The 26323-nt window shown below is 40.0% G+C and overlaps 1 protein-coding gene across 2 annotated transcripts in view; it reads right to left on the bottom strand.

Annotated features, from left to right (window-relative positions):
- Window positions 1-9313: 9313 nt before the first annotated feature.
- rimbp2a (RIMS binding protein 2a) overlaps window positions 9314-26323 on the bottom strand; it is an 86082-nt gene continuing 69072 nt past the window's right edge. For both annotated transcript variants that reach the window (XM_042510000.1, XM_042510001.1), the window contains 12 exons: window positions 24921-25072; window positions 22459-23232; window positions 22134-22289; window positions 21699-21845; window positions 19378-19480; window positions 17941-18063; window positions 16338-16507; window positions 15042-15210; window positions 14792-14892; window positions 14551-14622; window positions 12954-13118; window positions 9314-9743 (listed from right to left, as the gene is read on the bottom strand). In XM_042510000.1, coding sequence (XP_042365934.1) covers window positions 9510-9743; window positions 12954-13118; window positions 14551-14622; window positions 14792-14892; window positions 15042-15210; window positions 16338-16507; window positions 17941-18063; window positions 19378-19480; window positions 21699-21845; window positions 22134-22289; window positions 22459-23232; window positions 24921-25072 — 2366 coding nt within the window. In that variant the 3' untranslated portion in view covers window positions 9314-9509. The remainder of the gene's footprint in view (window positions 9744-12953; window positions 13119-14550; window positions 14623-14791; window positions 14893-15041; window positions 15211-16337; window positions 16508-17940; window positions 18064-19377; window positions 19481-21698; window positions 21846-22133; window positions 22290-22458; window positions 23233-24920; window positions 25073-26323) is intronic.

Genomic DNA, 26323 nt, shown 5'->3' with positions numbered 1-26323 from the left:
ACATCAAACCTTTCATCTGACATGGTGGTGATCTATGACCTGACTCCTTGGAGCACATTGGGGTCGTCATATGATTAGTAGATCTATTGACCTTTACTGACATTAATCCAGCTCACTGATGGATATTAAACTACAGCAATGTTCCATCTCAATAATCCTATTGTCCTAACTTTCATCAATCCATCAAATAAGGATTAAATCAACTCATCTCAGTGATGATGTGATTGGCAGGGGAGCACATGGGTGGAATAATAACAGAATAAGTGGTTCAAGAGCAGCCAAGACAATTGGAGCTTTTATAAAACCCTCTGAGTGTAAATCATTGCAAACTGCCTCTGTATTCTCTCTGATCTCCAGGGAGTGCTGGAGTCCGGTCTCTGAACATAAAGCTGCCGTTACACCTGTGTAATAGTACTTAGCTCTACAGCCTGCCAGGGGGCAGTCAGCCAGCCGGGTAGCCCGTCTTTTCAACACTCATGGAGCTGGAGCTCTGAGGGCTCTCCAGCAGAGCTGTGCCCTTTGAGGGTGTCCCACTTGGAGCAGTCTCAGCCTAAGATGAATCATCTAGGCGAGGCCCGTGCCCTGACTTTCCTCCCTTCACCGACGTCAGCCAGCGTTCTTTGGCTGATGACGAATGGTAGCTCTTCTTGAAGCATGGCTGCCATAAACATCAGTTTTCCACCCCGGCAGGATGCCTCGAATGAGTTACCGGCCAGGTGGTACATCCTCCCACCGACAGCGTGCCCTCAGAGCGCCGTGATGGACAGGTAAGAGGCTTGCCTCAAACCACCTGCTGGGAAACGCATTAGTGTTGGAGCGGATGGATGGACACACACACACAGGTGAGCTGCTCAGTGGGATGTAGCTTTTGGGTGAGAATGCTGAATAGAGATTAAAAAAGGTATTATGTGAAATTAAATGTACACAGCTCCAGGTTGTATCACAGCATCAGGTCATAATTTAAAAGAGTATGGCTCATTATTGTCATTTTAAGCAAGCGAGGAATTATTTCAGTTATATTAATGCAAGGCTGGATTACCAACCAGGCAAAACATTCAGCTGCCTCCGAGCCAAAGACCCTGGATGTATAGAGAACCCCAGTAATGAGTCCTAAAACCCAGAGATGAATAAGAATGTCAGCATCTTCAGTTCCTAGACTCAAAGTCAATGCATTTTTTGTGTTTGCATTTGGTTAAAAGTCTTAAATAAGGTCTGTGGTTAAGATTAGCTGAAGAGACTTTTACATTTTGTTCTACAACATAAAATACAACACAGCCGGGCTTCTGCTCAAGCGTCAAAATATGACAAACAGGGATGAGGTCACGTTGGGTTAGTTTGTGGTATAATGAAGCTGCCAAGCCTGCTGTGTACATTGTGGTTAAAGGTAAGAGAATACATACACAATGTACTGAAAGTGAGAGAAAAGGGGAGTAAAAAGGGGGCCAAAAGTATTTTTTTGCTTCAGGGCCCTAAAACTGGTTAACTCAGACCTGGATGTATCAGTAAAAGGAAATCCAACATATATTAAAAAATAGCATAAAATTGTGGTATGCGCAGCAATTTATAGCTCCATGCACATACCCCCTAAACGTCTTTATTACACACCTACTGCATGAGCTTAGTGAAGTTTAAAAACTCTTCCCAGAGACTTCAAAAGAAATCTCCAACTTGTCTCGCAGTATATCAAAGTCAAATTAAAATATTTTACCTGGGAGATCCCTGCTGTGATTTGGGGGCGGGGGGGTCAGATGGATGTGGAGTGTTTAACTGGCACTCTGAGGTTTTGTGAAATATTCAGAAAGGCCAGCTGAAGATGGATGTCTCCATGTGCCCCCCTCTGGTGGCATGGCAGGCAGGACCAAAGCGAGTGATAGAGAGGTTACAACTGGCAAGAATTTTAAACATCCAGTGGTCCCTTGGGGACTCAGCAGACTAACAGCTCAATATAGATCTGCTGGATAGCGAGGGAAACTAAGGGCAAGAGAGAGCGGAAGAGGAGGAGAGGAGAGGAGGTGAATAGGGGAGGGAAAAAAGAAGGGAGGGGAGAGTTTAGGGCAAATATATTAGAAGCAACAAAACAAATATTCACTGATTTACCATTTCAATTTCCTGTCTTTCTTGCCTCCCTGAGTTGGGTTTTCAGCATAACCATGCTGAAACATCACAGTATTTCTCAGTCTGTTTGAGGTTTGAATCAACATTGAAATTAAGCAAATGGTTAGAACAAACATGCATGTGGAGAAGGGAATCAAAAGAAGGCTGAGGAGGCTGAGGGACTTTTTCTCAAGTTCACCCATACAGACTTATTATAATGTGAACTTTGTGTCTGTGTGCTCTGTGTGCTGGAAAAAGCAAATGTTGAATCAGACAATTAAAACATTTACCAGACTCTCGGTCTGCCTCTCTCTGTTTTAGGTTCCTCACTCAGAGACTGCAGTCTTCACACTCACAGATTCTCAACGTCCAGCTGAATAGCACTGCTGCCCTCCAGAGGACTGTGGTGTAACAGCATGAAAACAGCGACAGGTCTGGCAGATGTGCATCTGGGAAAAAGGGGAGATACTGTACAGTCAGTGGTGGAAGAAGAATTTAGTTTCTTTACTTAAAATATACTAATACCATCGGATGAAAATAGTCTGTTACAAGTAAAAGTTCTGCTTTAAAATGGTACTCAAGTAAAAGTAAGATAAATGTACTTTACATATCAAAGGTAAAAATACCCAATGTAGAAAAATATTTAAAAAATAAATTTGAACACACAAAATACTCAAAATTATTGAGAATATCCCTATAACTCAAAAAACACTTTTTAAAAAATCAAGAAAAAAAAATATTCCGCAAAACTCAAAATCATTTAAAAAAAACTGATGAAATTGAAACGTTTGCCAAAAAAGTTTACATTTTGTCTGTGAACTGACTGATAATTTGTTAATCTGTGCAGCTGTATTTGTAGAAATCGTTTTGTGATCTAATAGGGAAGAAAATATTTTATAAATTCTTCTCATGATTTTTATGCAATTTTTTTTATTTCAACAAATTTCTTGCTAATGTTTTGGTAATTTATTTTGAATTGCTCTTGCCTTCTTTCATGTTTTTAAAAGAAACCAAGCCAATTTGCTCAGGTTTAAAAGTGCTTGTTTTTTTGCCACTGAAAGCCTCAGATTGTTATTAAATGTCTGACAACATTACTGAAAAGATATAAAGAAATTTTTTTAAAAATCCTTTCACTGGTCTGTTCGTTATTGTGACCAAAACTCACTCAAGGAGAATTTGACAAGATTGGTTCACAAAGAAAAGGATTCAAGAGCACAACTCGGCAGGTTTGGTGGAAGAATAAAAAGCCTTTACTTTCAAAAGAAGTTCGGTACATAGATAAGCAGTCAGACAGGCAAGCAATCCAAAAAGTAATAAGCCAAGGTCAAAAAACACAAACACGGATATACTTAACCATGAAAAAGAATACCAAGAGAAATGCTGGGGCACTAAGATGAACTAACAAGGGAGGTGGAGGTAATTGGGCACAGGTGAAACACATCAGGGCAAGGCAGACAATCACAGAAGTGGGGAACATATGAGAGCAAGAAGTGGAGATCTGAAAAAAGAGGCAAGGTTAGGAACAAATTAAAACAGGAAATGAAACTAAATAATGAAAAATATGAAAATCATAAAGTACATTGACACACATTACAGAAGTCTCACTCTAAAACCTCACAATAGGTGACTTGTTGCAGGAAAAACAATAGTGAACATTAGTGAAAGATGGAGAAAGGACTTTTGTGGAGAGTTCGATGTATTAGAGTCCTAAAACTGTAGCTTAGTGTTATCTAAAAAAAAAAATGTCAGTGTCATGGCTGAATATTTAGCTGATTTCGACAATGTGGAAAAGTCAGCAAGAGTTCAGAACTCCTTGAGTGAGACTCAGTTACACACTGTCACCGACAGACTGGATCAGGTCTGTGTGTAAGGAAAAACCTTTGATTTCTCTATAGCAGGGATTCTCAACTTGCTTTGTTGGGGGCCACATTTGCAAAATGACAGGAGGCCAGGGGCCAGTTGCAGCAGCCCTATTACTGTTTCTACAATTTCAGGATATTCCAAGGATTTTAGGATTTTTCTTTTAGGATTTTAAGACATTTCTTAGGACATTTTTAGGATTTTAGGACATTTATAGGATTTTAGGAGATTTCTTGGATTTTTAGGACATTTCTAGGATTTTAGGATGTTTCTCGGATTTCAGAACATTTTTAGGATTTCAGAACGTTTCTAGATTTTTATGACTTTTCCGGTATTATGCAACATTTCTTGGATTTTTGGACATTTCTTGGATTTTCAGACATTAGCGGTTTAACTAGGACCTCTGGTGGGGTACAGGGGAACCTCCAGTGGCACTTTTGATGTATTTTACGCACCAGCAAATCCAAGTGTGAATTACTTTATTTTTTATTGTGAGTAGGGGCCAGGTTGGAAAATACTAAAGTTCCCTTCAAAATGTGACAGGTGAAGTTCTCGTTTGCTAATTGGTAAGTTCTGCAAGTTCTTGTCAAATGTGTTTCTGACTTCTGAAATGACACAAATTAATCACAAAAAAGCATCTTTGTCGGATTGAGAACTTCGAGAACTACAATTGTTAAATGTGACTCACCTTTTCAGGTCCCTTTCAGTCTGGGAGAGTTTGAAGTCATGGATGACAGTCAACATCTGTTCTACCTCAGATCACATCTAAAAACACTTCACTTATTTATTGTTGTTGCATTGAAACCAAGTCTGTTTGATGTCTTGTTAATTAGAAATCTAATTTTTACTGACAGTCAGTCTTGTTTGTAAACTGCCACGTAGGGTTGTGTGAACTCAGCATTGTCACTGAGCCTTCAGCTTTTTGTCACTAATGAAGGACAGGATGTGATTTGTTCTTTGTGATGTTCTGGGCTGTGAATGACAGCCAATCACCAGGCTGCTGGTAGAGAGAATATTACATGTAGATACAAATATGTAATATACTAAGTAGTACCATAAACTTTCCATAAATCAGTGTATCAAATCGTATAATTTGTCGTGTTTTTATCACCATTTTCACAAAAGATTACTCACTATCATCCTGTTATTGTCATTAGTTAATAAGCATAAGCGTGAGGCAGAATTTTCCAAAGCTGATTTAGGGATTTTCTATCCAAACAACCACTTGTTGCAGCTGATTACAACCTGAGGTCCTGATTAAAAAAGACAAACAGCAGATGTGCCATTAGGCGACTTATGACCCCTGACTGAAGGCACTGAAAGTTTGATCTATTTTGGGGCCTTGCAGTCGATAGAGTGAGCTGTAATTGCCGGTAAATCCACAGAAAAACCTCTGAAATACATTTGACTGCACCCATTAGGACACAGTCTGTATCGACAAGCCTTTTACCTGAAGTGCCACTAATAGTCTGCCAAGTCACTCGGTTCATTAATCTGAAGAAGAGCATATTGCTCTGCAGATGGCTGTGAGTGGCTTCGCCTGGTGCTGTCATATAAACAAGTCATGAAATCCTGTGATGGTGTCTGATATTAATCTTGATAGACAACCCATATTTTATCACCCTAATGTGCAGAGGTTGTATATACAGTATTTGTGGACATCAGCTTCATTCATTTTGTTAATGTAAAATACCACATATCTGCCTTCCTACATTATATCTAACTGCATTTTTAATATCATGTGATGATTAAAGATAACCTAAATCCAGGATAACCATCAGAGAGTTCCATTAGTCCAGGATATTAAATTATGATTAAAACATTGTCAATTTTCTCCCTTTTACTATCTTTTTATGGAGTAAGGATAAAGCTTTAAAGGTATACTATGCGGGATTTTTCTAAAAACACAGTATCTGGTGTATTACCTTTAGTAGGTAGCTAGGTATAAAAACAGTACATGAGTATTACCTGATAAATAATACATAAATGACAGCTGAAGTCAGTAGAAAGATACAAGTGTCACTTACTAACATTTATAATGTCATGAGGTCTCACAAGGCAGAAAGTCTGCTGTATTAGATACAACATCTGACCTGGCTGCCAACTTTCAGGGAAAACACGCAACATACACAAACGAATATAAACAGCAATTTTCTAAAAAATATCAAATTTAATTTGGTTATAAAAGTTGTATTTTTTTCACATGCACACCCACACATAATTAATCACCATAAATACTGTCCAATGATTTTTCTCTTTTTCTTTTTTTGTCTTTTTTGAACTTTGATTCACAAAGCAAGCACATACGGTGGACCGATACATCTGATTTCAAAGGACACTATGGAGAATGCTCGCAGTCTGTTAACGGGGAGAGGAGATCTCAGTGCACTAACAAAAAGGCTGTCGTAAAATCAAGTAGAAACATTTATAAATCATCTACAAATGGATCCGAGTACAAAAGAGCTACAGCGTTTGGAGACACTACACCCATTCACAAGTGAATGATTTGGTATTGGGACACCATGTTAAAACAGTAATTCAACATTGTGAATTTGTGAATGAGAAACTTTACATAAACAGCTTTGGAACAAAAATCATGTAAACCTATTGCCAGACAAACTTTTCTTACATTCCATTTTGGCAAAGCTCTTCTGTCGCTGCATTTAATCAATAATGTTAATAAATAATGAGGAGAGAGAAACCTCAAGTGCAGTTTGACATAAGGGGCATCTGGAAATAAATAGGACAAAGGGATATTTAAAACTTAACAGAAAGGATATGTTTTTGAATTCTTAAAGCTCTGAGACAGACTGTCCCTCCTGTTAGTAATTGAGTTCTTGAGCACTTTTAGTGACATCCAAGATTACTCTTAATAATCCAAGTTAATATTAGCTTTTATTCTATATTTAATTCTATAATATTGTATAATTAAGACACACAATAACCATCTCCTCAAAAAACTGAGGTCGAACAGTGAGCTGACTTGTGTATTAGCCATCAGTTAATGTGATCAGTGAGATGGAAATAGATTCATCTTTTTCAAGGTTCAATTTGAAATTCTCTGGCCACAGACGGATGCGTGAAAGTTGAAAAATGTATGCTGGATGTAAGATAAGGTTTGTGACTGAAAGGAACAGTGTGTAAGATTTCTGGGGATTTAGTGGCATCTAGTGGTGAGGACGGCAAATTGCAACCCGCTGAAACTTCAAATATGCCAACGAAAACTCCCATTTACATACCCTTTTTTTTTTTTTTTTTTTTTTAACCAATAGCCAAATTATCCGCAGAGGTCTCTTCTCTGTGATTTAAATCACTAAATACAATAAATAATTTATTTCAAGTTACAAATCACTGTTTTCATGACCCTGTTTGGCATGTCGGAGACGGGCCATTAGCCTAGCACCTGCTAATGTCTGCCTACCTTTTTTCACAGATAACTTAAAATTGGATTAAGGTCAAACATGGGCTGCTAGCCAATACATACTAATGCGTGCTCACCTTTTTTTCTCATAAAACTTTATGGATGTTCAGGAGGTCTTAAGTGAGGTCTCCAGAACAATCAGATCTAGTGATTTAAACTGGACAAACACTTTAAAAAGCAGTTACACTTTAAAAATCTGTGTTTTCACGATGCTGTCATTATAGAGGGGCTGCTAACTATGGTGGCCAATGCAAAAACACAAAAAACACAAAATCATGAATGGCCTTATCTCGAGCCAGTGTTTGGTTTTACCATTCTGGGCTACTGTAGTAACATGGCAGCACAACATGGCGATCTCCATAAGAGAGGACCTGCTGACTATGTAGATATAAATGATTCATTTTAAGGTAACAGCAACACAACAGTTGATTCAGACGTTGATTCAGATTCAGTTGTATTGTCTCACTTCATCTGTCTTGTGCTAAAAAGCTTTTAACATTGACAATAAATGAGTTAAAAGTCAATGTGGCAGCCTGCAGGCTATTAAGCAGTTTCCACTGATCTGATAACATTTTCTGGTGCAAATCTTTTAGTGGCATTATGCAAATAGATTTGTTTGTTTTAGAAGACTCGGTTAAATTTATGAAACATTCAGTGAGTCAGCAGACTAATTGGCGTGACGACACTATATTGGCATTACTGATTAATGTCTCAGGCTTTCAGTAAATGTGCTTAATTCATAAAATGTTGAATTATCAATAGGAATAAAGTAAAAACATGTTCTGTATCAGATCCCTTTGAACTGTAGAAGCTGTGTAATATGTTATGGTATAGTCCTTATGTCATTCAGAGCGTAAACAAGACACAAATCGTTAACTAAGTTTCTCTCCACAGACCTCAGGTAGATGGAACAGAACCAGTGAACAAACACACTGTGACATGTTTGATTTGTAATTTCTATGAGGTGTTAAACATGGCCCTCCATATCAACATGAGACAACGAAACTGAACAGTGCACAAGCAATGGAGGTAGCAGCACATCACTAAATCACAGGACCAAAAACTACATGGCCTCTCCTTCAAAAAAAAAACAAAGCAAAAGTGAACAAGAAACATAAAAGGTGCAAAACATGAATGCATCACATACTGCCTCACACACACACATACACACACATACACGCAGGCACACAAATCTTTAACCAATCAAAACACCCATCTTTGTGCAATAGGAAGACAGACACAAAATTTTGTCTTGAACTAGGCGTTTCATGACAGTTTGACAGCGACGACAACAAACATTTCGGCTCTTATTTCATTTTCAGAAAAAGCACAAGCGACCCATCATAAAACAAAAAATAAACCTGGTTTAAATCAACCTTGTAATCAAATGAGGAATGTCACGCTCATATTGTTTTCATAAAGGCCACTGAGACAGCTAAGCTCGCCCGGTGTCTCCGACAATAATGCCCTGTTGCCAATCTGTTGTTTCATCACAGAAAAACTCCACCCTGCTGAAATCACAGGTACAAGTGGAAATGTTTCCTTTCTTCCCACTTATGCTACCGCCTCTCTATGATATTGCACTGAATAAAGCCTTTGTGTTAGCAGCCAGCATTACTTCACAGAATGCCTCAATAACAGTGTAGTCTATTTGAGATTTTCTTAGCGGAGTATGGTCTCTGTTTCCTAGTAGTGACATCAATACTCCACAAAAAACGTTTTGTTTTGTTTTCTTTTGCTGAGAAAAAAAAAACCATATTTGTTTTCACAGCTAAAATAAATGTATAGTTTTTTTGAATAATGATAAAAAAAACACATGTCATGAAAATCCTAGTTTTGTTTTTTTTTTTTTTTTTTTAGTCATCCGTTGATTTAAAATACATCACAGTAATATGTTTTTGTGTCTGCAGGTGACCTCTCTCTCGTGATTTTGGCACTGCACTGTACATAATTTACTTGATTTGTATCCATCACCATACATGAATAATTGTGGTTATATTGAAATAGGCTCACGCAGTCCAGGAGGCAAAACTCACATCCTCTCTGTCATCTGTAGTTGGATCAGAGTTGATTGTATGGATGCAATATACAGAGCCCAGCATGTGCACGTACTGAACATGTATGCTTTTTTCTTTTACTTCACAGGGGAGAGTCTCTTCAGGAGTTTCTTCCCCTTTGAAAGTAGTCCTTTCTTCTTCTTGTTTGCCAGATCTTGGTCCCGGGGGTCCCGAGGCTCTACTGGGATGTGGGGGCCCCTCGTAGGGCTGAGGGGTCTCATGGTGCCTGGGAGGAGGGGCCGAACAATCGGGGATGGCGCTCGGACAGGTGTGGCGTCATTGTCAACCGTGTCTGTGGTTTCTGTGGTGACCTGAGGAGAGAAGCGATGGGGAGGTATGGAAGCATGGGGCAGCGTATTACAAACGAAGCAGCACTTTCACACTGCAGACAAAAGGCCTTTATCTGTCTGTCTGTCTGTGCTCCTACTCAAACTCCACCTTAAAGGAATACTTCATCTCCCAAATGGCAATTTGTTTTATCAATTCCTCACCCCGTTACACTGAATTGATGAACAAAACTGTCTTTTTTGCACGTCTCCAGAGAACAATGCATCCAAAAACGGAGAAAATTCTTGATGAATTAAGGTCATAGAGGTCCATGTCTAACAACAGCAAAACTATATCAAAACATACAAACCCACACAACCTATGCAGAATAATCCAAGTCTCATTCATCCAGTTGTATCTACAGTTATTCCCAAACAGACAGCCCTTTCTCACAGGGAACTGAATTTTAAGTGAAACTTATCTAAGCTCTCTTCCAGTGCCAGACTCCATTGACAAAAACAGTCACTTTACCTGACTGAACAGTGGAGCTGCTGGTCTATCACTGTCGCATTGAGTTAGCTAGTTTGTGTAAATATCTGACTTTGGTGTTTTAAAGAGTTATTTCTGAATCAGCGAAGTCATACACAAACATGATCGAGGCAACCAATGTTTCTGATATAGTTATGCTGTTGTTAAACATGGACCCCTACGCCTCAAATTCATCAAGAATTTTCTGCACTTTGGGATTCTTACTTTACTGCAGAGATGTGAGAAAGCCAAAGATTTCCTCAGGAATTCAGGGTAACACAGGGTGAGTAACTGATATTCAAATGATCATCTAGGCAGTGAAGTATTCTTTTAATGCTGAAGGCAGTATGGTGACAGTTTCTAAACTGCATTGCTTGTTTTGTACAAAATGGTGTGTAAAGCCGTCTGAGTTTGAGTTGTCTGTGTGTCTGAAACCTCTACAGGGTAGGACATTCCTAATCTAACTCTCAGTGGGCTGAACACATACTGAACAAATGACCCACTGACTCAATGAGTCAACTTGTTTGTTGTTTGGTTTTAGTATTGGGAAACACAACTGATTGGTTTCATCCTGTAATATGGAGTGATGAAAATGTGAGTATGTTCTTGTATTATATGTGTATTTATTTTATTTCTATTTTAGACTACCTTCAGGACACATCAAATCCCATTTTAAAAATCCTGATGGAAGGTTAAGTCATGGGTTAAAAAAGTTGCAGAAGACATTTGCAGCATTTCCAGCTGTAATTGTGGAAAACCAAAACCAGGTTATTTCAATTCAAAATATGATGGGGTTATTGTGCCATAAAATAACTACACATGACCACAGCATTATTAAAATTTTAAAAACTAGTGTCAAAACATAATAATGTGCAAATGTGCATGTGTAAATGTGGTTTGCAGAAATGTACAGTGCCAACATTTATTCTGACCATTGGGTTGCAATTCGCATTCTCTATCTTTGCTAACCAAAATAATAATAGGCACTATCATTAAACACATAGATTCAGAGAATGATCCTACTTTTTAGTTCAGTTTCTACAGTTGCATATCTATCTATCTATCTATCTAAATACGTTAGTGATGTTAAAATCTCTCTCTCTTACACTCACACAAACACACACACACACACACACACACACACACACACAGTACATATGTAGAAGAAACACTGAGGAGGAAGCCATCAAATGTTGGGTACGACATCAGCACACCACAGAGCCGGAGAAGTCCACCATCAGTAGGCCATGAGGGAACATACAGTAACAGTCATATACAGTACAACACCCAGGGACACAACTGTAGATACCAGACTTCTCATCTAATGCAGCAGCGGGACACATTTCTATGCATTTGCAATCATCATCAGCGAGATTGTAGTTTGTACTTTGAAATCACAAAATTTTAGGTGTAAAGAGTCTCGATTTTGTCCAAATTGTCAGTTATGCGTCACAAATTTACCACTTCTGAATGACAAAAATGTATTCAGTACTGTGAGGCCAATATCATTCACATACTTATATTTCAAAATAACTATGTAAACTTTTAAACATCTCAAACCCCCCAAAAAATACACATTTTGTTGATCCGATTCGTCACCGTAAAAAAAGAGCATTGCAGAAACACTTGACAAGTGCTTCCATAATGCAACATGCCGTTAAAAAGCCTCTGCTTTGATCACGAGCTGTGTGCATTAGAGCCACGAGTTTGGTATCTCAAGTTGCTGACTTACTGTACAGACAGAGCCATTTATGGTGTGAAATGAACAATCTTCTTCTGTTTGTTTGTTTTGTTTTGCCAAGCGGGTGAGGAAAAACAAAAAAGAAATCAGATGTGGCAGCATAGTCACTGTCGCTAAAACCCACACCACTATGAAAACTAAAAAAAAAAAAAAAAACTAAAAAAAACAACAACAATGTCAACAACACCAACACACATGAACACAGAGCGCAAAAAAATAGTGTTTTTAATATCCAATTTTTTTCTTTTTATTGTTCCATCGTAACAATACAGTATGGATGTATCAGTGCTGAGATTAGTTTTGTCTCTCGAGCTCAGAGCAAACATGGCATATCCACTGTCGACAGGGCTGAAAAATAGATCTGATGTGTGTGCAATATACATAAAGAAACAAAGCCTCTTTAAGGAAACACAGCAGTCGAGCCAAGAAAGTTATTATAAAATGTATCAAGTTTGAAAAAGGCATGCTTTTCTCTCTTTTTCATAAGTTTTCTCTCAAATAAGTTATTTCAGTGTCATTGGGTAGCCATTGTTATGTGTTAATAAAGCACTTATTATTATTATACACAATATCCACAATTTGATTTTGTGTTTCAGTGCAAAGAGGTACCAAATTATCTTGTGTAAGGAATGAGTAGAGCCTTTTTCAAGTCCTCCTTAACCAGTGCTACATGCATAAATCACCTGCAGAGCTCCCACAGTCTATCCCCTCTCTGTCCATGTCAGGCTTTGCTTCTTCCTTTCTCTGAGACTCAGAAAGGTGTTAACACTGGATTTTGTCCCCTTTTCCAAAGGGTGAGCGAGGAAGAGGGAAGGGAGGGAGTTGTTAGTTTGTATAGAGTCACCACTGTCACCACATGGACAAACACACACAATGAACAGCACACAGACGGCAAAGTGGAGGAAGCGAGAGACGGAAATCAAGAGAGAGGACGGAGGATGGATGAACACAGGGCCTAGCGCTGAGAGCGGCGATGATGATGTACCCGTTTGCCCTCTGAGACGGTGGCGGCAGAGTTGGCAGGGGGCCGGTTGGCAGGCTCTTCCTGGGGGTAGTGGGACGGAGTATCAGTCAGATACACCTCCACGTCATCAGGCACTTCTTCCAGGAAGTTAGAGGGAACCAGACCGCGGTGGCCGTTGATCTCACCCTGAGGACGGAAATGAGGGGACATTTCTGTCATACACAAGAACATGATGTATTTCATACTGGATACACAACATGTACAGTGGAAGTATCCTCAGGCAAAATACTGAACGCTGTACCATTAGTGTGTGAGTGTATGCATATGTACAATTGTGTGTATTTGTGTCTTTTGAATTGACCAGAATTTAACTCATAAACTCACAAACTTGAGAAAGAATCACCTGACCAACTATCCTTGGAAGTTTCAATCATGTGTGAGAAAACATGCTGTTGCGGGACAGAGGAGACAAATGTTCTTTGTTCCAGTGCACCTTATCTCAGCGGAGGTAACCTCTCTTATTTTTCTAACACTGTGTTTGCATTTATAAATATGTGACTGAATCTTCTTGGTCAGTCACTCAGTACACTCTAGGTGTCTGATTTCTGCCCTTTTATCTTAAATAGATTATGTCTGTCAATTCTCTTTTATCACCTTATTAAAATATACAAAAGACAGCTGCTTTTGTTTCATCCTTTATTTGTTTATTTCTCTGAATGGAAATACAGTAATTTCCACCACAGTCAGGAGACGAGAAAGGTGCTAGACAAATGCAACTTCATTTATCACCCATGTCTGTATATATGCACTGTTTAGGCTCTAAATGATCTGAATCTCTTCAGGGAAGCATCCGGTCCCTTTCAATCAATTTTTTTCTTTTTGTTCTCATCCTTCACAACCTTCTGATTTTTTCAATCAAAGTTCTTGCAACCTATCTCCACAAATTATTTGTATGCAACTGATTTAAATTCTGTTTTCTGTTAACATAATGAGGAAATGTTGATCCTGGACATATCAGCAAAATGTTCCCTGACAACACGTTTCATTTGGTTTCCACCAATTGTGCAATACCTTATCCACTTGTAGTGACTACAGCATTATTTTTGATTAATTACCCTTTTTTATTAACATTCAACCTAAATTGCAATCTTTCACTAATCTTAAATTGTTTTTATTGCCTAAACCACACACAGGAGAAAGGATGCAAACTCGGGATTCTGTTGCCACAGTCCTGCACTTTGTATGTCCGCTATCCATCTATTCAGTGTTTTATCAACTCAAAGAAATGTTGTCTCTGAACATAATTCAGGCAGTAAATACATCGTCATCACAAAGTCTTTATCAGAACAGTTTAGTTACATAATCATGCATTTTCTAGGAGACAGGATTCATGTTTGCAAACAACCACCACCCAGTCTGAAATCAGTCAGTGTGCAAAAATCAGGAATCCACGGTTGAAACCTAACTCTGAGAACAATGGAAAGACCTGTATGTTAAAGGAGTAGTTTAACATTTGGGGAACCATGCCTCTTTATATTAAGTCAGTTTTTGTACAAGTTAAATAAACAAAAAAATAAAATGTCAATTAGAAAAGCAAACATGAGAATTCAGCACTCACATAATAGAATCCGTCTTCATCGATATCTCCAAAAACAGCCATGATGTCACCAGCACAGAAGGTCAGCTCAGCCTATCAGGAGACAGAGATACAGAAGAGGCACATACAGGGATGGGATCCAAACCACTGCATCTTGATGTGCTACACCCTCATTTTTTCATGTTTAGTTATCTTCTAATACGGCATTACGTTGGATCTGTAAATATGTGTTTAGCGAGGGCCCCTCGGTAGTGAGTGATACCTCGACATCAACATTAGGGGAGCTCTCTCGGGGGTCGTAGTCATACAGGGCCACCATCCTCCGCGAGGCTTGATCTCGACGGACGCCTCTTCTGTTCTGCTCTGGAAGCAAAAACAGGATATTTAACAGAAAGGATTTTATCTCGTATTTTCATTCACAGTCTAGAGATTTAGATTCTGAAGCTGTACCATAACTGGTACACATCTGCACTTTGTCATGAGAGTGAGTTTGCCCAGGTTGTGCGTAATACCTATTCTGTCCACAGGGGTGCTGAGTGGCAGGAAGCCCTGTTTGATGAGCTGGTCCATGGTCTCCTCGTCCTCCGCTCGGATCTCGGACACCATGTTGCAGGGGATCAGCCCCATCCTGCCCCTCACTTCTCCTCTGTAAAACCCATCTGTGTCTTTATCACCGTACACCTGTCAGACAACGGAGTGAAAGTGAGATGTCTAGTGCTCCCAAATTATATAGAGTGCTTATGTTATAGCAACTGTTATAGTGAGGAACCACCAGATGACAGCGTTACAGTCATGCCTGTGATTAACATGTTTTTTCAGATATGCTTAAGTTGAAGTAGATATTTTATTTTCCAATGAACATGGTTCATTTAAAATGTCAATTCACATTAAATTGTAAATTATATATATTTTTTAACTACACATATCAGCTGCTATAAATTAACAAATGTTTTCAGAAACAATTCAAACTCAAAAACACACGAATGAATGAAAAAAAAATGCTGCTGAAAAATGTTGTTTAGTCAGTTAACACAACAGAGGTTCTCCAGGCCTCTAGGGGGAGCGCTATGTGGAATAGCTTAATTTTCAACCTGAGAGAGAGAACAGGTAAAAAATTGGGTTTGTTTTTTGGAAAAAGGAAAAGTGGAGTAAAGAGGCAACATAGAACGGTACATGTTTTGTTACATTTGGCCTTACTTCTTCACAATTTCATAAAACAGCAACAGAGTTAAATAGCTATTTAGTGCACTTAACACTCCCCCTACAGCCTGTTGAGTTGAGTGGATACGTAGCATTTTTCTGCTGCATTTGTTTTTGACTTTGCAGCATTTATGTATTGGCAACGCATGTTAATATACGTAGTTTGGCTTTCTGCAGCTCATTTTTTCTTTGCAGCATGTTTCCATTGTTGCGTTTGTTTTGGATTTTAATGTCTTTTGTTTCTGAAGCTGCAGCTTGTTTCTCCTCCTCGCCATAAAAAAAGAGCTTAAAGGATGAACAAAGTCCTGTGCAGCTGGTTTGACTGGTCTATACACTTGAATCTTGCATGAAAAACATATAGGAGTGAAGGATGTAGGAATGACATTTGAGAGAGCTGTATTAGAATTGTTGGAAAATAATTTCTACAGTTAATGCAGTAACCATTAATGACACGGAGTATTTCATGATACTGTTTGTTCATGGCCAAAATACAACAAACAACTAGAACCTTGTCATTTAGATTTATCCTAACAACAGATCAAATGCACAGAGGAAGACAGAATAATCTGTAATCTGTAATGCTGTATGTCATAATATTAAACTCCCACCCTAATGATCTGCCCCTCTTTGAAAGGCAGCTCCTCATCAGCTGCATCTGGGTTGGGGGACATGGATAGAGGGTCGTAGTCAAAGAGGGCCACAAAGATCCGGAAGGACTCCTCAGGCTCGGACTCATCGTAGTACGTGGGAGAGCGGCGATCCCGATCCCTGTAGCCATCTAAAAAAATTGAAGACAGATTTCATTATCCTGCATCGCTAGAAAGAGCCACCAAGCAAACATAATGTTTATGTTTGTCTTCTGTAAAAGTTTGCGGTGTTTGGTCACAAATGATGCAGATTTTATGACTCCGCAACAAAACTTGAAAATCATTTGGTGACAAAACCTATTGCTGTATACAGTATATACCATTGCTGTGATGAGAAAGTCCATATTTTTACATATTAATGCATCTTAGCCATGCTTCAATCAAAGGAAATCAATGAGAGGATATTTGTTCATCTTAATACGTCTTATTGATTTGTTGTATTGCATGACAAATTTGATTTTCCCATCTAGCCATTATTGCGCCTGTCAGCATGCAGGGAGAAATCTGTGGTCAGTCAACTATTTAAATCATTTACTGTAGCATGCATCCACTAACACACGCGCGCTCACATATTTCATATATTTTTCGTCTATTTTCGAATATGCAGTGAGAGACAAATGAGTAGCAAGACAAACCATGGTGCAATAATACACAGACATAAAGTGATTCATGGACATGACACAATACCAGAAACACTCAAGACTCTGACATGCACGCTACAAGAAGCCTAAATTAAAAAAGCAAAAATACACTTAAAGATAAAGGTACAACTCCATATGTCTAATTTTACTTCACATAAGAATAAAACACAAAATCTAAACTTCCCACACCTTGCCAACCCTTGTAGCAGCAATATGTCTAATGCAGAGATGGCAGGGTTATTGTGGAAGCCTATCTTTTTTTTCTTTTGGCATTTGCAATATTTGGAAAATGCACCAGCTAGCAGAGTGTGATATTATTGGGCCAAAGCTTTATTTTGGTGCTTGAAAATAAAAGCATGATGTGAAATGCATTGCTCCCAGGTGAGCATATGCCAGCCTACAAAAGGTTTCAGAATTGTATCTATGTGGTACCAGCAAAAGGGACAACTGCATTTCCAACAGCTGATATTTCAAACTCAAGAAACTCAAATGTCTAAAGGAAACATAAAGCAGTGAATGTGTAGTCATTCTTTAATGTCTACCACTAATATCTCTTTAAAATTTCATGCACGAATGCTCTCATTGAAAGAGTAGTAGGTGTGGTTGTACCACAAAGGGAGGGGGTTTAGCAGGCATCTGGAGTTCAGTGCAGTGAGTGAGGCATTCCCTGAGCAGTCAATCAATCATTTATCATCTGCAACTGTGGAAACGTTCATCCTGGACCCCAGGAATGGCTTGCCAATGGGTCCGCCATTTCAGTGCAGTGCAGTCATGCTGTTCAACTGGAAGCATAATAATAACTATTATTATTCGAGACAGAGAAACAGGCACTTGCAAGTGTCCACAGCTACTTGTTTGCCAGTTGCTGGTGGCATTTCTGTCGCCATGCTGTGGTGGTAAAAAACAGGACTGCAGGCACATACCATGGGGAGACCTGCTGCCGCACATGTGCCTGCGGGAAGACCACGTCCTGTGCCGAGCTACTCTGCCATAGTAAACATCCTCGGTGATGGGGTTTCCCTCACTGTTATTCTCAGAGGTTACCTCTACAGGAAACACCAATTAGAGGGTGATGTGGTTACAATGAAATTCTAAACATTCCCTTCCCAAAAGGTTAAGTAAAGATATGTGTTGCTACCTAAAGCTTCTTATGTAATAACAAATGCATACAGGAAAGCATCCACGGAAAACCACTATGTGACTGTTAGCTTCTTTAACAGAGTAGACTAAAGATTGACATTTTGCCAATTTTCAACCACCTTTGTATCAAAACAGTGTGGGCAGTATGTGTAGATAAACTGTAGTAAACTTCCCTCCATCTAACCAGCACCTAAATATCCCTTCTCCTTCCATGGCAAAACTCTGCTGGATGAGGTAAACTGATACAAAACACATCATCCACCAGTGTTTTGCTGGCACTCAGGTGCTCAAACTACAGGTTGTACTTTTGTTGTTGTACTATTTTCAAATTGCTGGCCACCCATGCCGCCACCGCAGACAAAGAGTATAAAAGATCAAGAGCGTTACCCGCTCCTCTCTCTGTCACTCAAACTGGAACTGAAATCAGATCATATGGTAAAACTAGGTAGTTCTGATCAAATATGAATCAAGATTATGTTACTGAACTGCCTATTTCTTATCTAAAATGTTCTTAGAAACACATTTTAGTGCCATGTTTAGCTGTAATGGTGAGTTTGTGAACAGGAAGCCACACAGCTTCCTGCACAATGCAAACAGGCTTTGATTAAATGGTAAAACAATGCAGCGCTGATCAAATATAAACCAAGATTCTGTTACTGTGATGCATATTTGAACCTAAAGTGTTTTCAGAAAAAAATTAGCTTTTCCTTTTACTGTAATACAAGATTGTTTCTTGCCAGCCGGCTGCTATTGTGTCAAATAGATGTGAATGCATTTCTTCACCCACCAGCAGGAGTGTTTATTGATCTGGTACGATGCATTGCATTCTGGTGGTTGTTTTTTTTCTCTGTTTTCTGGTCAGGTAGCACCAATTATGAAAGTATATGCATCTTTCTACTGCATAGATGACCTAGTTTTATGTGAGGACACTCTTTATATGGTTGAAATGCTTCTTTAACGCATGAACGTGCTTCTGTGCACAGCAGTTTAAGAGAAGTGTCAGCTCGTTGCATCATAAATAATCTCTGCAAGATCAAACTAATGTTCAGGTAGTGAAGGGCATGAGCATGGTTCACAGACACAGAGGTGATCTAGAGACACAGAAAAGCTCATGATGGTTTAAACAGAGCAACAAACACTTCTGTTCTATGGCACAGAAAACATTAAAAAAAATCATATATAACACCCTCTGTTCTATCTAACCACTCGCCCATACTGACCAATAGAGGGGACCATTAGAGGTCGTCTCTGTGGCTGGGAGCCACCGTGATGAATTCTTCTCCCAGTCTCCCGGTCATGACGTCCTCCAGCAGGAGTGTTGGTCTGAAATGCACATAAATGAGGAAACATTCGCAAACATGAAACATTCATGAGCTGCACACAGATGTGTGGACGCACTCGCAAACAGTGTGTGAGAAAAAAAAAAACGCACGTCGACATACTCGTACAAATTGTATGTAAACAAAATCATGCAGCACTCACAGGCAGGCACACTGAAACACAGACGCATAGACGCACACTCAGACACGCACAAGCCCGTGGGATATTCTAACATTACAAAATTAGGCAAATACTGATACGGAATTCAAATATGTAAAAATAAAAAAATAAAAAGCTGTATCGGGAAGCACTGTCTACCGTAGGTTACTGTGTAGTCTCTCCTCACAGCACTAAACTGTTCAAACCGACTCTCCGTGTGTCTCTCTCCAAGGTGCTGAACACATTCACACCCAGTCTATCTTTGTTTCTCTCTATGGTGCTGAACACATTCAAACCTGGTTTCTTTCTATCTTGTATGCTCCATCGTTCAGATATAACAGCAGATGTGTGCAGCTTTGTGATGCTGTAGCCACCGCAGCTCCACATTACCTCCAATCCTACTAAAAGCCAGAACCACACACCACAGGCTGCTGCTACCTGCCATGTATGACCTCAAAAAAAAAAGCTAATTAAAAAGGATTGCAGCTTTAGCAAGTTTTACTGAATAAAATCAACAACAGTGGTCTAAACTGGACAATTTAACTTTTAAGATTTTCCACTACCGTTGCTCTTCACTGATATTTGCTGCCTGAAAGCATCAAAACCCAGGTTTCTCTCTCTTTCCCCTTTTCCACCAAATTAGCGCTGGCTCTTGATTCAGTTCTGTTACGAATTCTTGGAACCTTGGCATTATCCAGCGAACCAGCCCATGTTTCCAACAGCTGTGAGCAGAGCAATTTAAATCAAGGATGTGTCATCAACAGACAGTAGAGGGGGGGCCCCGAGAAGCACGCTGGACTTTGAAGCCAATTTGACATCTTGGCCAAACCGTGTTACCACAGATTTCTGGTCCATCTTGTTATGCCCTGGGGCCCAAAAAGATTCCATATATTTATTCCATATACTTCTATTGCGAAAGAGACATCTGCAAATTGATAGATACATTCTTTAGAACCTCACACTCCTACAAAATTACTTGTTTCACTTTCAGGATTTTATGCGTAAGATCCGAGTACTTTATGTCTTGGAAGTCAAACTTTATGGATTTTTTTAAAGTGCCACTGAGCACCTTCATGAAAGTGACTGTCCAATGCTGTGTCCAGTTCTCTTTACACATCCATTATTACAGAAACAATCAGGGTCCAACTAATAACCATAAGAGGACATGTTTACTATGAGCAAAACACCCTATAGCCAAATCCTGGAAATCTCTTACCAAACTGGGATTACAATACCGGCTTGCAGGTCTGTCACACTACATTGCCTTTGAAAAACTTACATTTATAATTAAGGGTAAATATGCTCCGTTTGTTAGGATATGGGGGCGTTTTATGAAATTTCTTGAGGGGGAGAAGGCAACAAAAGTCTTAATGCTTTGATGACAACATAATTATGTATATTTCCATTTGCTATTTCTCTTTTTTTTTCTCTTTAGGACCATTACCATTTAAACAGTTGTACAGGTAACATTTTGATTCCCTGATTATTTATTGTAGACCTAAAAAACACTTGATGGGATGTCCTGTCTTAGCAGTTTTAGTACGTCCTGCAGCCTTACATACCTTATTTGTTTTCTGTTTTTGTTTTTGCTGTAATACACGCAGTATAAAATCTAATAAAAATACTTGTTAAAAAAAAGAAGAAGACATGGAGGACTATCACGTGCAACTCCATCCTCTCTTTCCAACCTTTAGAATATGACACACCCTCTGATGTCGTTCTGGTTCGCACTTTTGGTCAAGGAAACCCACTATTTACTTTACAGTTTAGTTTTGGTTGAAATTCTCTGAGTGGTTCAAAATAAGGTGCATAAACTGGAAAGAAACCCGTTCCATGTTGGTGGAAAAGGGGTATCTGTTCTCTCCATGGTGCTGAAACCCAATGTGTTTTCTCTTTTTCTATAAATTTGAACTGAACTCAGCACACACACTAAAAACACATTAAATGCATTTAAGGCAGCAGTCTCAATTGAAGTATCTGTGCCTGTGCAGTTCGCTAAATAATAATAATAAATTTGGGTGCTTATGACTCTTGGGTTTAGAATAAGTGCAAAGAACTGCACCTTGGGTGTGTTGTGCGAGTTGCGTCGACGTCCCTCTTCCAGCTGCATCTCAGAGTACAGCTCCTCCTCATCCTCTTCCATGATGTCAGACAGGTCAGAGCCCCGGCTGCTTTCGCTGTGATAATCTTCATTGTGACTATAGTGAGGCTTTTGGCAGTCACACACACAAACACAAAACACAAACACACAGACGCAGTTGTTTAAGTCCACATACATACATACATACATACATACATAAACACATGCACACACCAAACGCACATGGATTGGCAAACACACACAGGAACACACACAGAGACAAGGGCAAAGGAGTGTATGCATGCAACCACCCAAACATGCATGCACACACACACATGTCCAAACATACACACCCGCAAGAGGTTGTCCGTTGAAGAACACATACAAGTAAAAGATTCGTCACAAATCAGTTCTTACCGGCCTCCCAAGCTCAGAGCCTCTGAGGAACTCATCGACTGAAGGTCCTCTCCGACGGCCGCGTGCAAACCCTTCCTCATCTTCCTCTTCTTCATCAGAGTGATGCTGGTGAAATGTACGACCCTGCTCTCCGTATCTGCCTTGCCTCCGGTCCCCCTGAAAACGTGCATGGAAAGCGATGTAAGTGACTGACAAGTCATAGAAGGTTAAATATCCTTCAATCAATAGGTGGCTGCATATCCAATGTTTTTAAATCCAAATAAAATTTAGAATTTATTGTCATGCTGAAATCGTGACTAATTTAGCATTTTCATTTTCATCGGACCTTGCCACTCTCTGCTGCCACCCTCTGCGCTGCTTCTCGGGCGATTGCTTTGGCCACGGTGTCCGGGATAAGTGTGCCTCTGGGCTGCGGGAGGATCCTCTGTGGGGAAGGGGAGCGTGGATTGGGAGGGGGAGGGGCCTCAAGGGTGTGGCCTTGCATTGGCACTGGAGGCTGGGAGGAGGGAGAACGTTGGGGGTCCCAGCCAGGCTGGCCAGGTGGAATAGCTCCCCCGTGTTGGGCCGCGTGCTCTTTGGCATCCAGGTCTCTGGCACATACTGGTCTCTGAGGTATAGGGTGGTGTTGGGGGTGGGGCAGCAGAGGCAGTCGGTGCTGGGGCCTGGGACCTTGGTGGGGAGGACGAGGCTGAAGGTGTAGCGGTTGAGGATGTGGGGGTCGAAGCTGGGGTTGCAGGGGTCCGCCTGGGTGAGGGAGTCTGGGATGGGGCTGAGGGTGAGGAGGATGTTGTGGGAGTGGTTGTCCGTGTGCCTGGGTTGGAGCGGGAAGCTGGGGTGTGGCATGAGGAAGGTGAGGGGATTGGAGGTGGGGTTGAGTGTGGGGGTGGGGAGGAGGGCCTGCATGGGGGTGCATTGGTGGTGGCAGGGGAATTGCAGGTAGAGGCACGAGGAGGTTGTTTGGAATGACGGCGACTTGGGAGTCGTGGGATTCTCCCTGTAATGATAGCGTCCTGACGATGACCTCCCTGGCCTCCAGGCACTGAATCCTTGTCAGCTCGACAGTCACATAGTCTGCCATTGGGAACAACACCTCCGCTATCTGCATTTAACAGGAGAAAATGAGATGTCAACATTAGCAAGAGCTGCATGATCATTTTTTACAACAACTAAAGCACATCCCAAGGGAAATTTTTTGGGCTGCCCCTTAAGAGTCGAAGGTTCAAATCATCAGTTGGAGACCCTCATTCGACTGAGACTGCTTCAAATCCAGCAGTCGTTTTTTTCTGTACAATGTACTTCTCGGGACATTTTAGGTCCCCAGATTTTGCTGTGAAGTGAGTGCTCTTGACCTACATGCTACTCTTTGCAGCTTCAGACATGCAGGCAGCAGCACAGAGGGAAAGAGAGACCCTCTGTGCTGGTGAAGAAGTGTTGAATTTACAGCTCACAGCAAGTTAATAGGATACAGTCTCTGGCTTTTGTTGATATCTAGTGGCAGCAAAATTTGTTGTTGCGCATTTGCGATCCATCGTTGGTGCTGTTAGCTTGTTGATGTGAATGCCGCTGTCACACTTAAAGTCCCACTGAGCCCATTCAGACTTATAATAACTTTGTGTGGGAAAAAAAACAAATCGTTGAACATTCGTATTGAACAATCAAATCTGATTCAACTGGCATAATTCTAAGTCGGGTACAGCCCTAAAAATTTTGTTGCTTACAACAGTCTGATAAAAATAAGGTTCTTATTTGGAGATTACTAAATTCTGATTTATTTCTCCACTACCCTCTTAGCAGAAATAAAGAGCAAATGAATAAATCAGCAGGAGTTCTTTTGCCGTGCTCATAGGCTTCTCAGAAGTGAGACACATCTGAGAAAAAAACAAATAGACTAATGAGACTTGACTTTGATCAATGAGACAAAATTCAGAAATTGTGCAGACTTATAAGTCTTAACTTATAAGTCATTAAAAGGTTTGGGATCTTACTGCTATCCCAAAAGCTGATTACTTCAGACAAATAAACATGGGTAGATAAACACAGATAAATAAAACATACTGCAAGAATAAAAGAAAAAGGCACTTCAAAATAAAAGCTCTGTGTTGGAAATGTACTATACTTTAAAATAAACTGTTTTTTTCTTCTTTTCTTTTTTTTAAAAACAAATTTGACATGTCCATGAGTCACTTGAAGTCGATTCGGGATGGACCCTTGACCCAGTTTTGGACCCTGACCCACCTCGAACCACTGTTCTAGTGTAGGAATGACATAAGACTCCAATGCTGAGATAAGAAAGTCATTAGCATTCTGTTTTTTCTGATCAAAATAGTATATGAAGCACACAATAAGTTAGAAAACATTGTGCTGTCAAAGTTTCAAAATACTGTGTTGATTTACTTTTGCAGTCAACAGAGGGAGTGAGAGACCTGTCCAAGAGGCTCCAGATTAAGAGTCTTGCACTTAACATGAATCACAAGCAGGTGGCACTAGTGTGTGCACAGAGAGCACTGATGGCATAATTCTCTACTCAACAACAAAGGCTGCTATATCCCATCTGTGATGTATGTTCTCATGTTTCAACTGGATTATATATGATTAACAGCTCACAGTGTTTTACATAGTGTATCAGTTCACTGCATGTATGCATTTGAAATATGGATCCCATAATGTGATTGTACTATGCAAGACACTGTTCAGAGGTTTCCCTCTTATCATGAATGATGCCTTTAACCCGAGACTCAACCTCATGAAACCCTTTAACAGAGCATATAGTCACGCTTGCTAACTCACCCTCTGTCCTTTAGTGCAGACTGCATAGCCAACAACATTTGCCCCATTAGATGTGCCCGAGGGAGAGAGGATGGGGGGCTTCCAGCGGACCTGTAGGACGCCTGGAGCCTGCCCACAGAGCACCTGTACATCCTGGGGGGGCTGGGGAGGCCCTGGGAGGTGAGAGGATAGGTGTAAGGAAGAAACAAATGTAAAAAGATTTTTAATATCAGTAATACAAAAACAAGACGTAAGGGTGTGTGAAACATTCATCAAATGCACAGATTGGTACACACATGACCATGCACAGAAATGCTCACATACGGGAGAGGGGGTGAGGTGGTGGTGGGAGGATTCGGGAAACAACAAACTGGGTTCATTCATTATTTGTCCTGCATATTTAAATATGTGAAAGGATTACATAACATCTTATTTATAACTTGTGGAGATACACAGTTCATGCTTGTGATAATGGGACATTGCGAGTCATAGTGTGCTGCTTTTATAAAATACCATTAAAGTTTTCATGGAGGTACACTAACATGTTTAACAGGGCCTATAAGATACTCTATAAGGGACTGTTCTTTATTAAGAGGAGGGCGGGTGGTTTTTGTTTTACGGTCAGCAAAGCAGACAGACAGCCGAAAAATAAAATAGACATTTACATCACAAAACATTCTAATTTCGCCACCTCTAAATGGATAGCACTTTGAAATACAGTGCCAAAGCTCACTCAGGCAATTAAGCACGAAAAGGAAAGGCTGCTGTATATTTCACATCTTTTTTCTCTTAAAAAATAAACACTTAATTACAGGTATTTGAAACAAACATCCATACTCCTTACTAATGGCACCATCATCACACAAGCTGTGTGTACTTCAGCAAAGTATGGGTGCACAACAGCCACCCATCCTACCCCACAAAACCAACATAATTAACAAAGCCTACACATCAAAAATAAACACAACCATTTAAAGTTGTATGTCCCTACTCTAAGCCAAAATAAAAATAAATACACAATATATAATTCCCCCAGTGCTTAAGAAATTAGTTAACATGCCTGCCCCAATTTGCACCACCCCCTCTCCCTGTTACACATAGGCTAGTATAGTATTTTTGCAAAATCAAATTTGGTGTAAACTCCCTTGGTCTAGTGCTGCCTGCTCTTTGTGACATGAAACAATGCAGGTAAAGGTAAAACAAAACAATGTGGGCCTCTGGGCCTCCTGAGAGAAGCCACTGCTGTCTCCACATGCAGGACACAATCCAGAGAGACTAACTACAGCCCATTCTTCCACTCCTCCTGGATCACTGGATAAAACATGCACAACTGCATTCAAGCAGAGGCAAATGCGCACTCATACAAAATGGTCATTTCAGTGAGCAGTGGGGAGGCACTGCTTTATATAGCACTGGTTACTACA

This window comes from Plectropomus leopardus, chromosome 20, assembly GCF_008729295.1.
Source record: "Plectropomus leopardus isolate mb chromosome 20, YSFRI_Pleo_2.0, whole genome shotgun sequence".
NCBI classification, from domain to species: domain Eukaryota; kingdom Metazoa; phylum Chordata; class Actinopteri; order Perciformes; family Serranidae; genus Plectropomus; species Plectropomus leopardus.
Note: the sequence above shows the minus strand (reverse complement) of the source record. Positions and strands in the feature narration are given on the sequence as shown.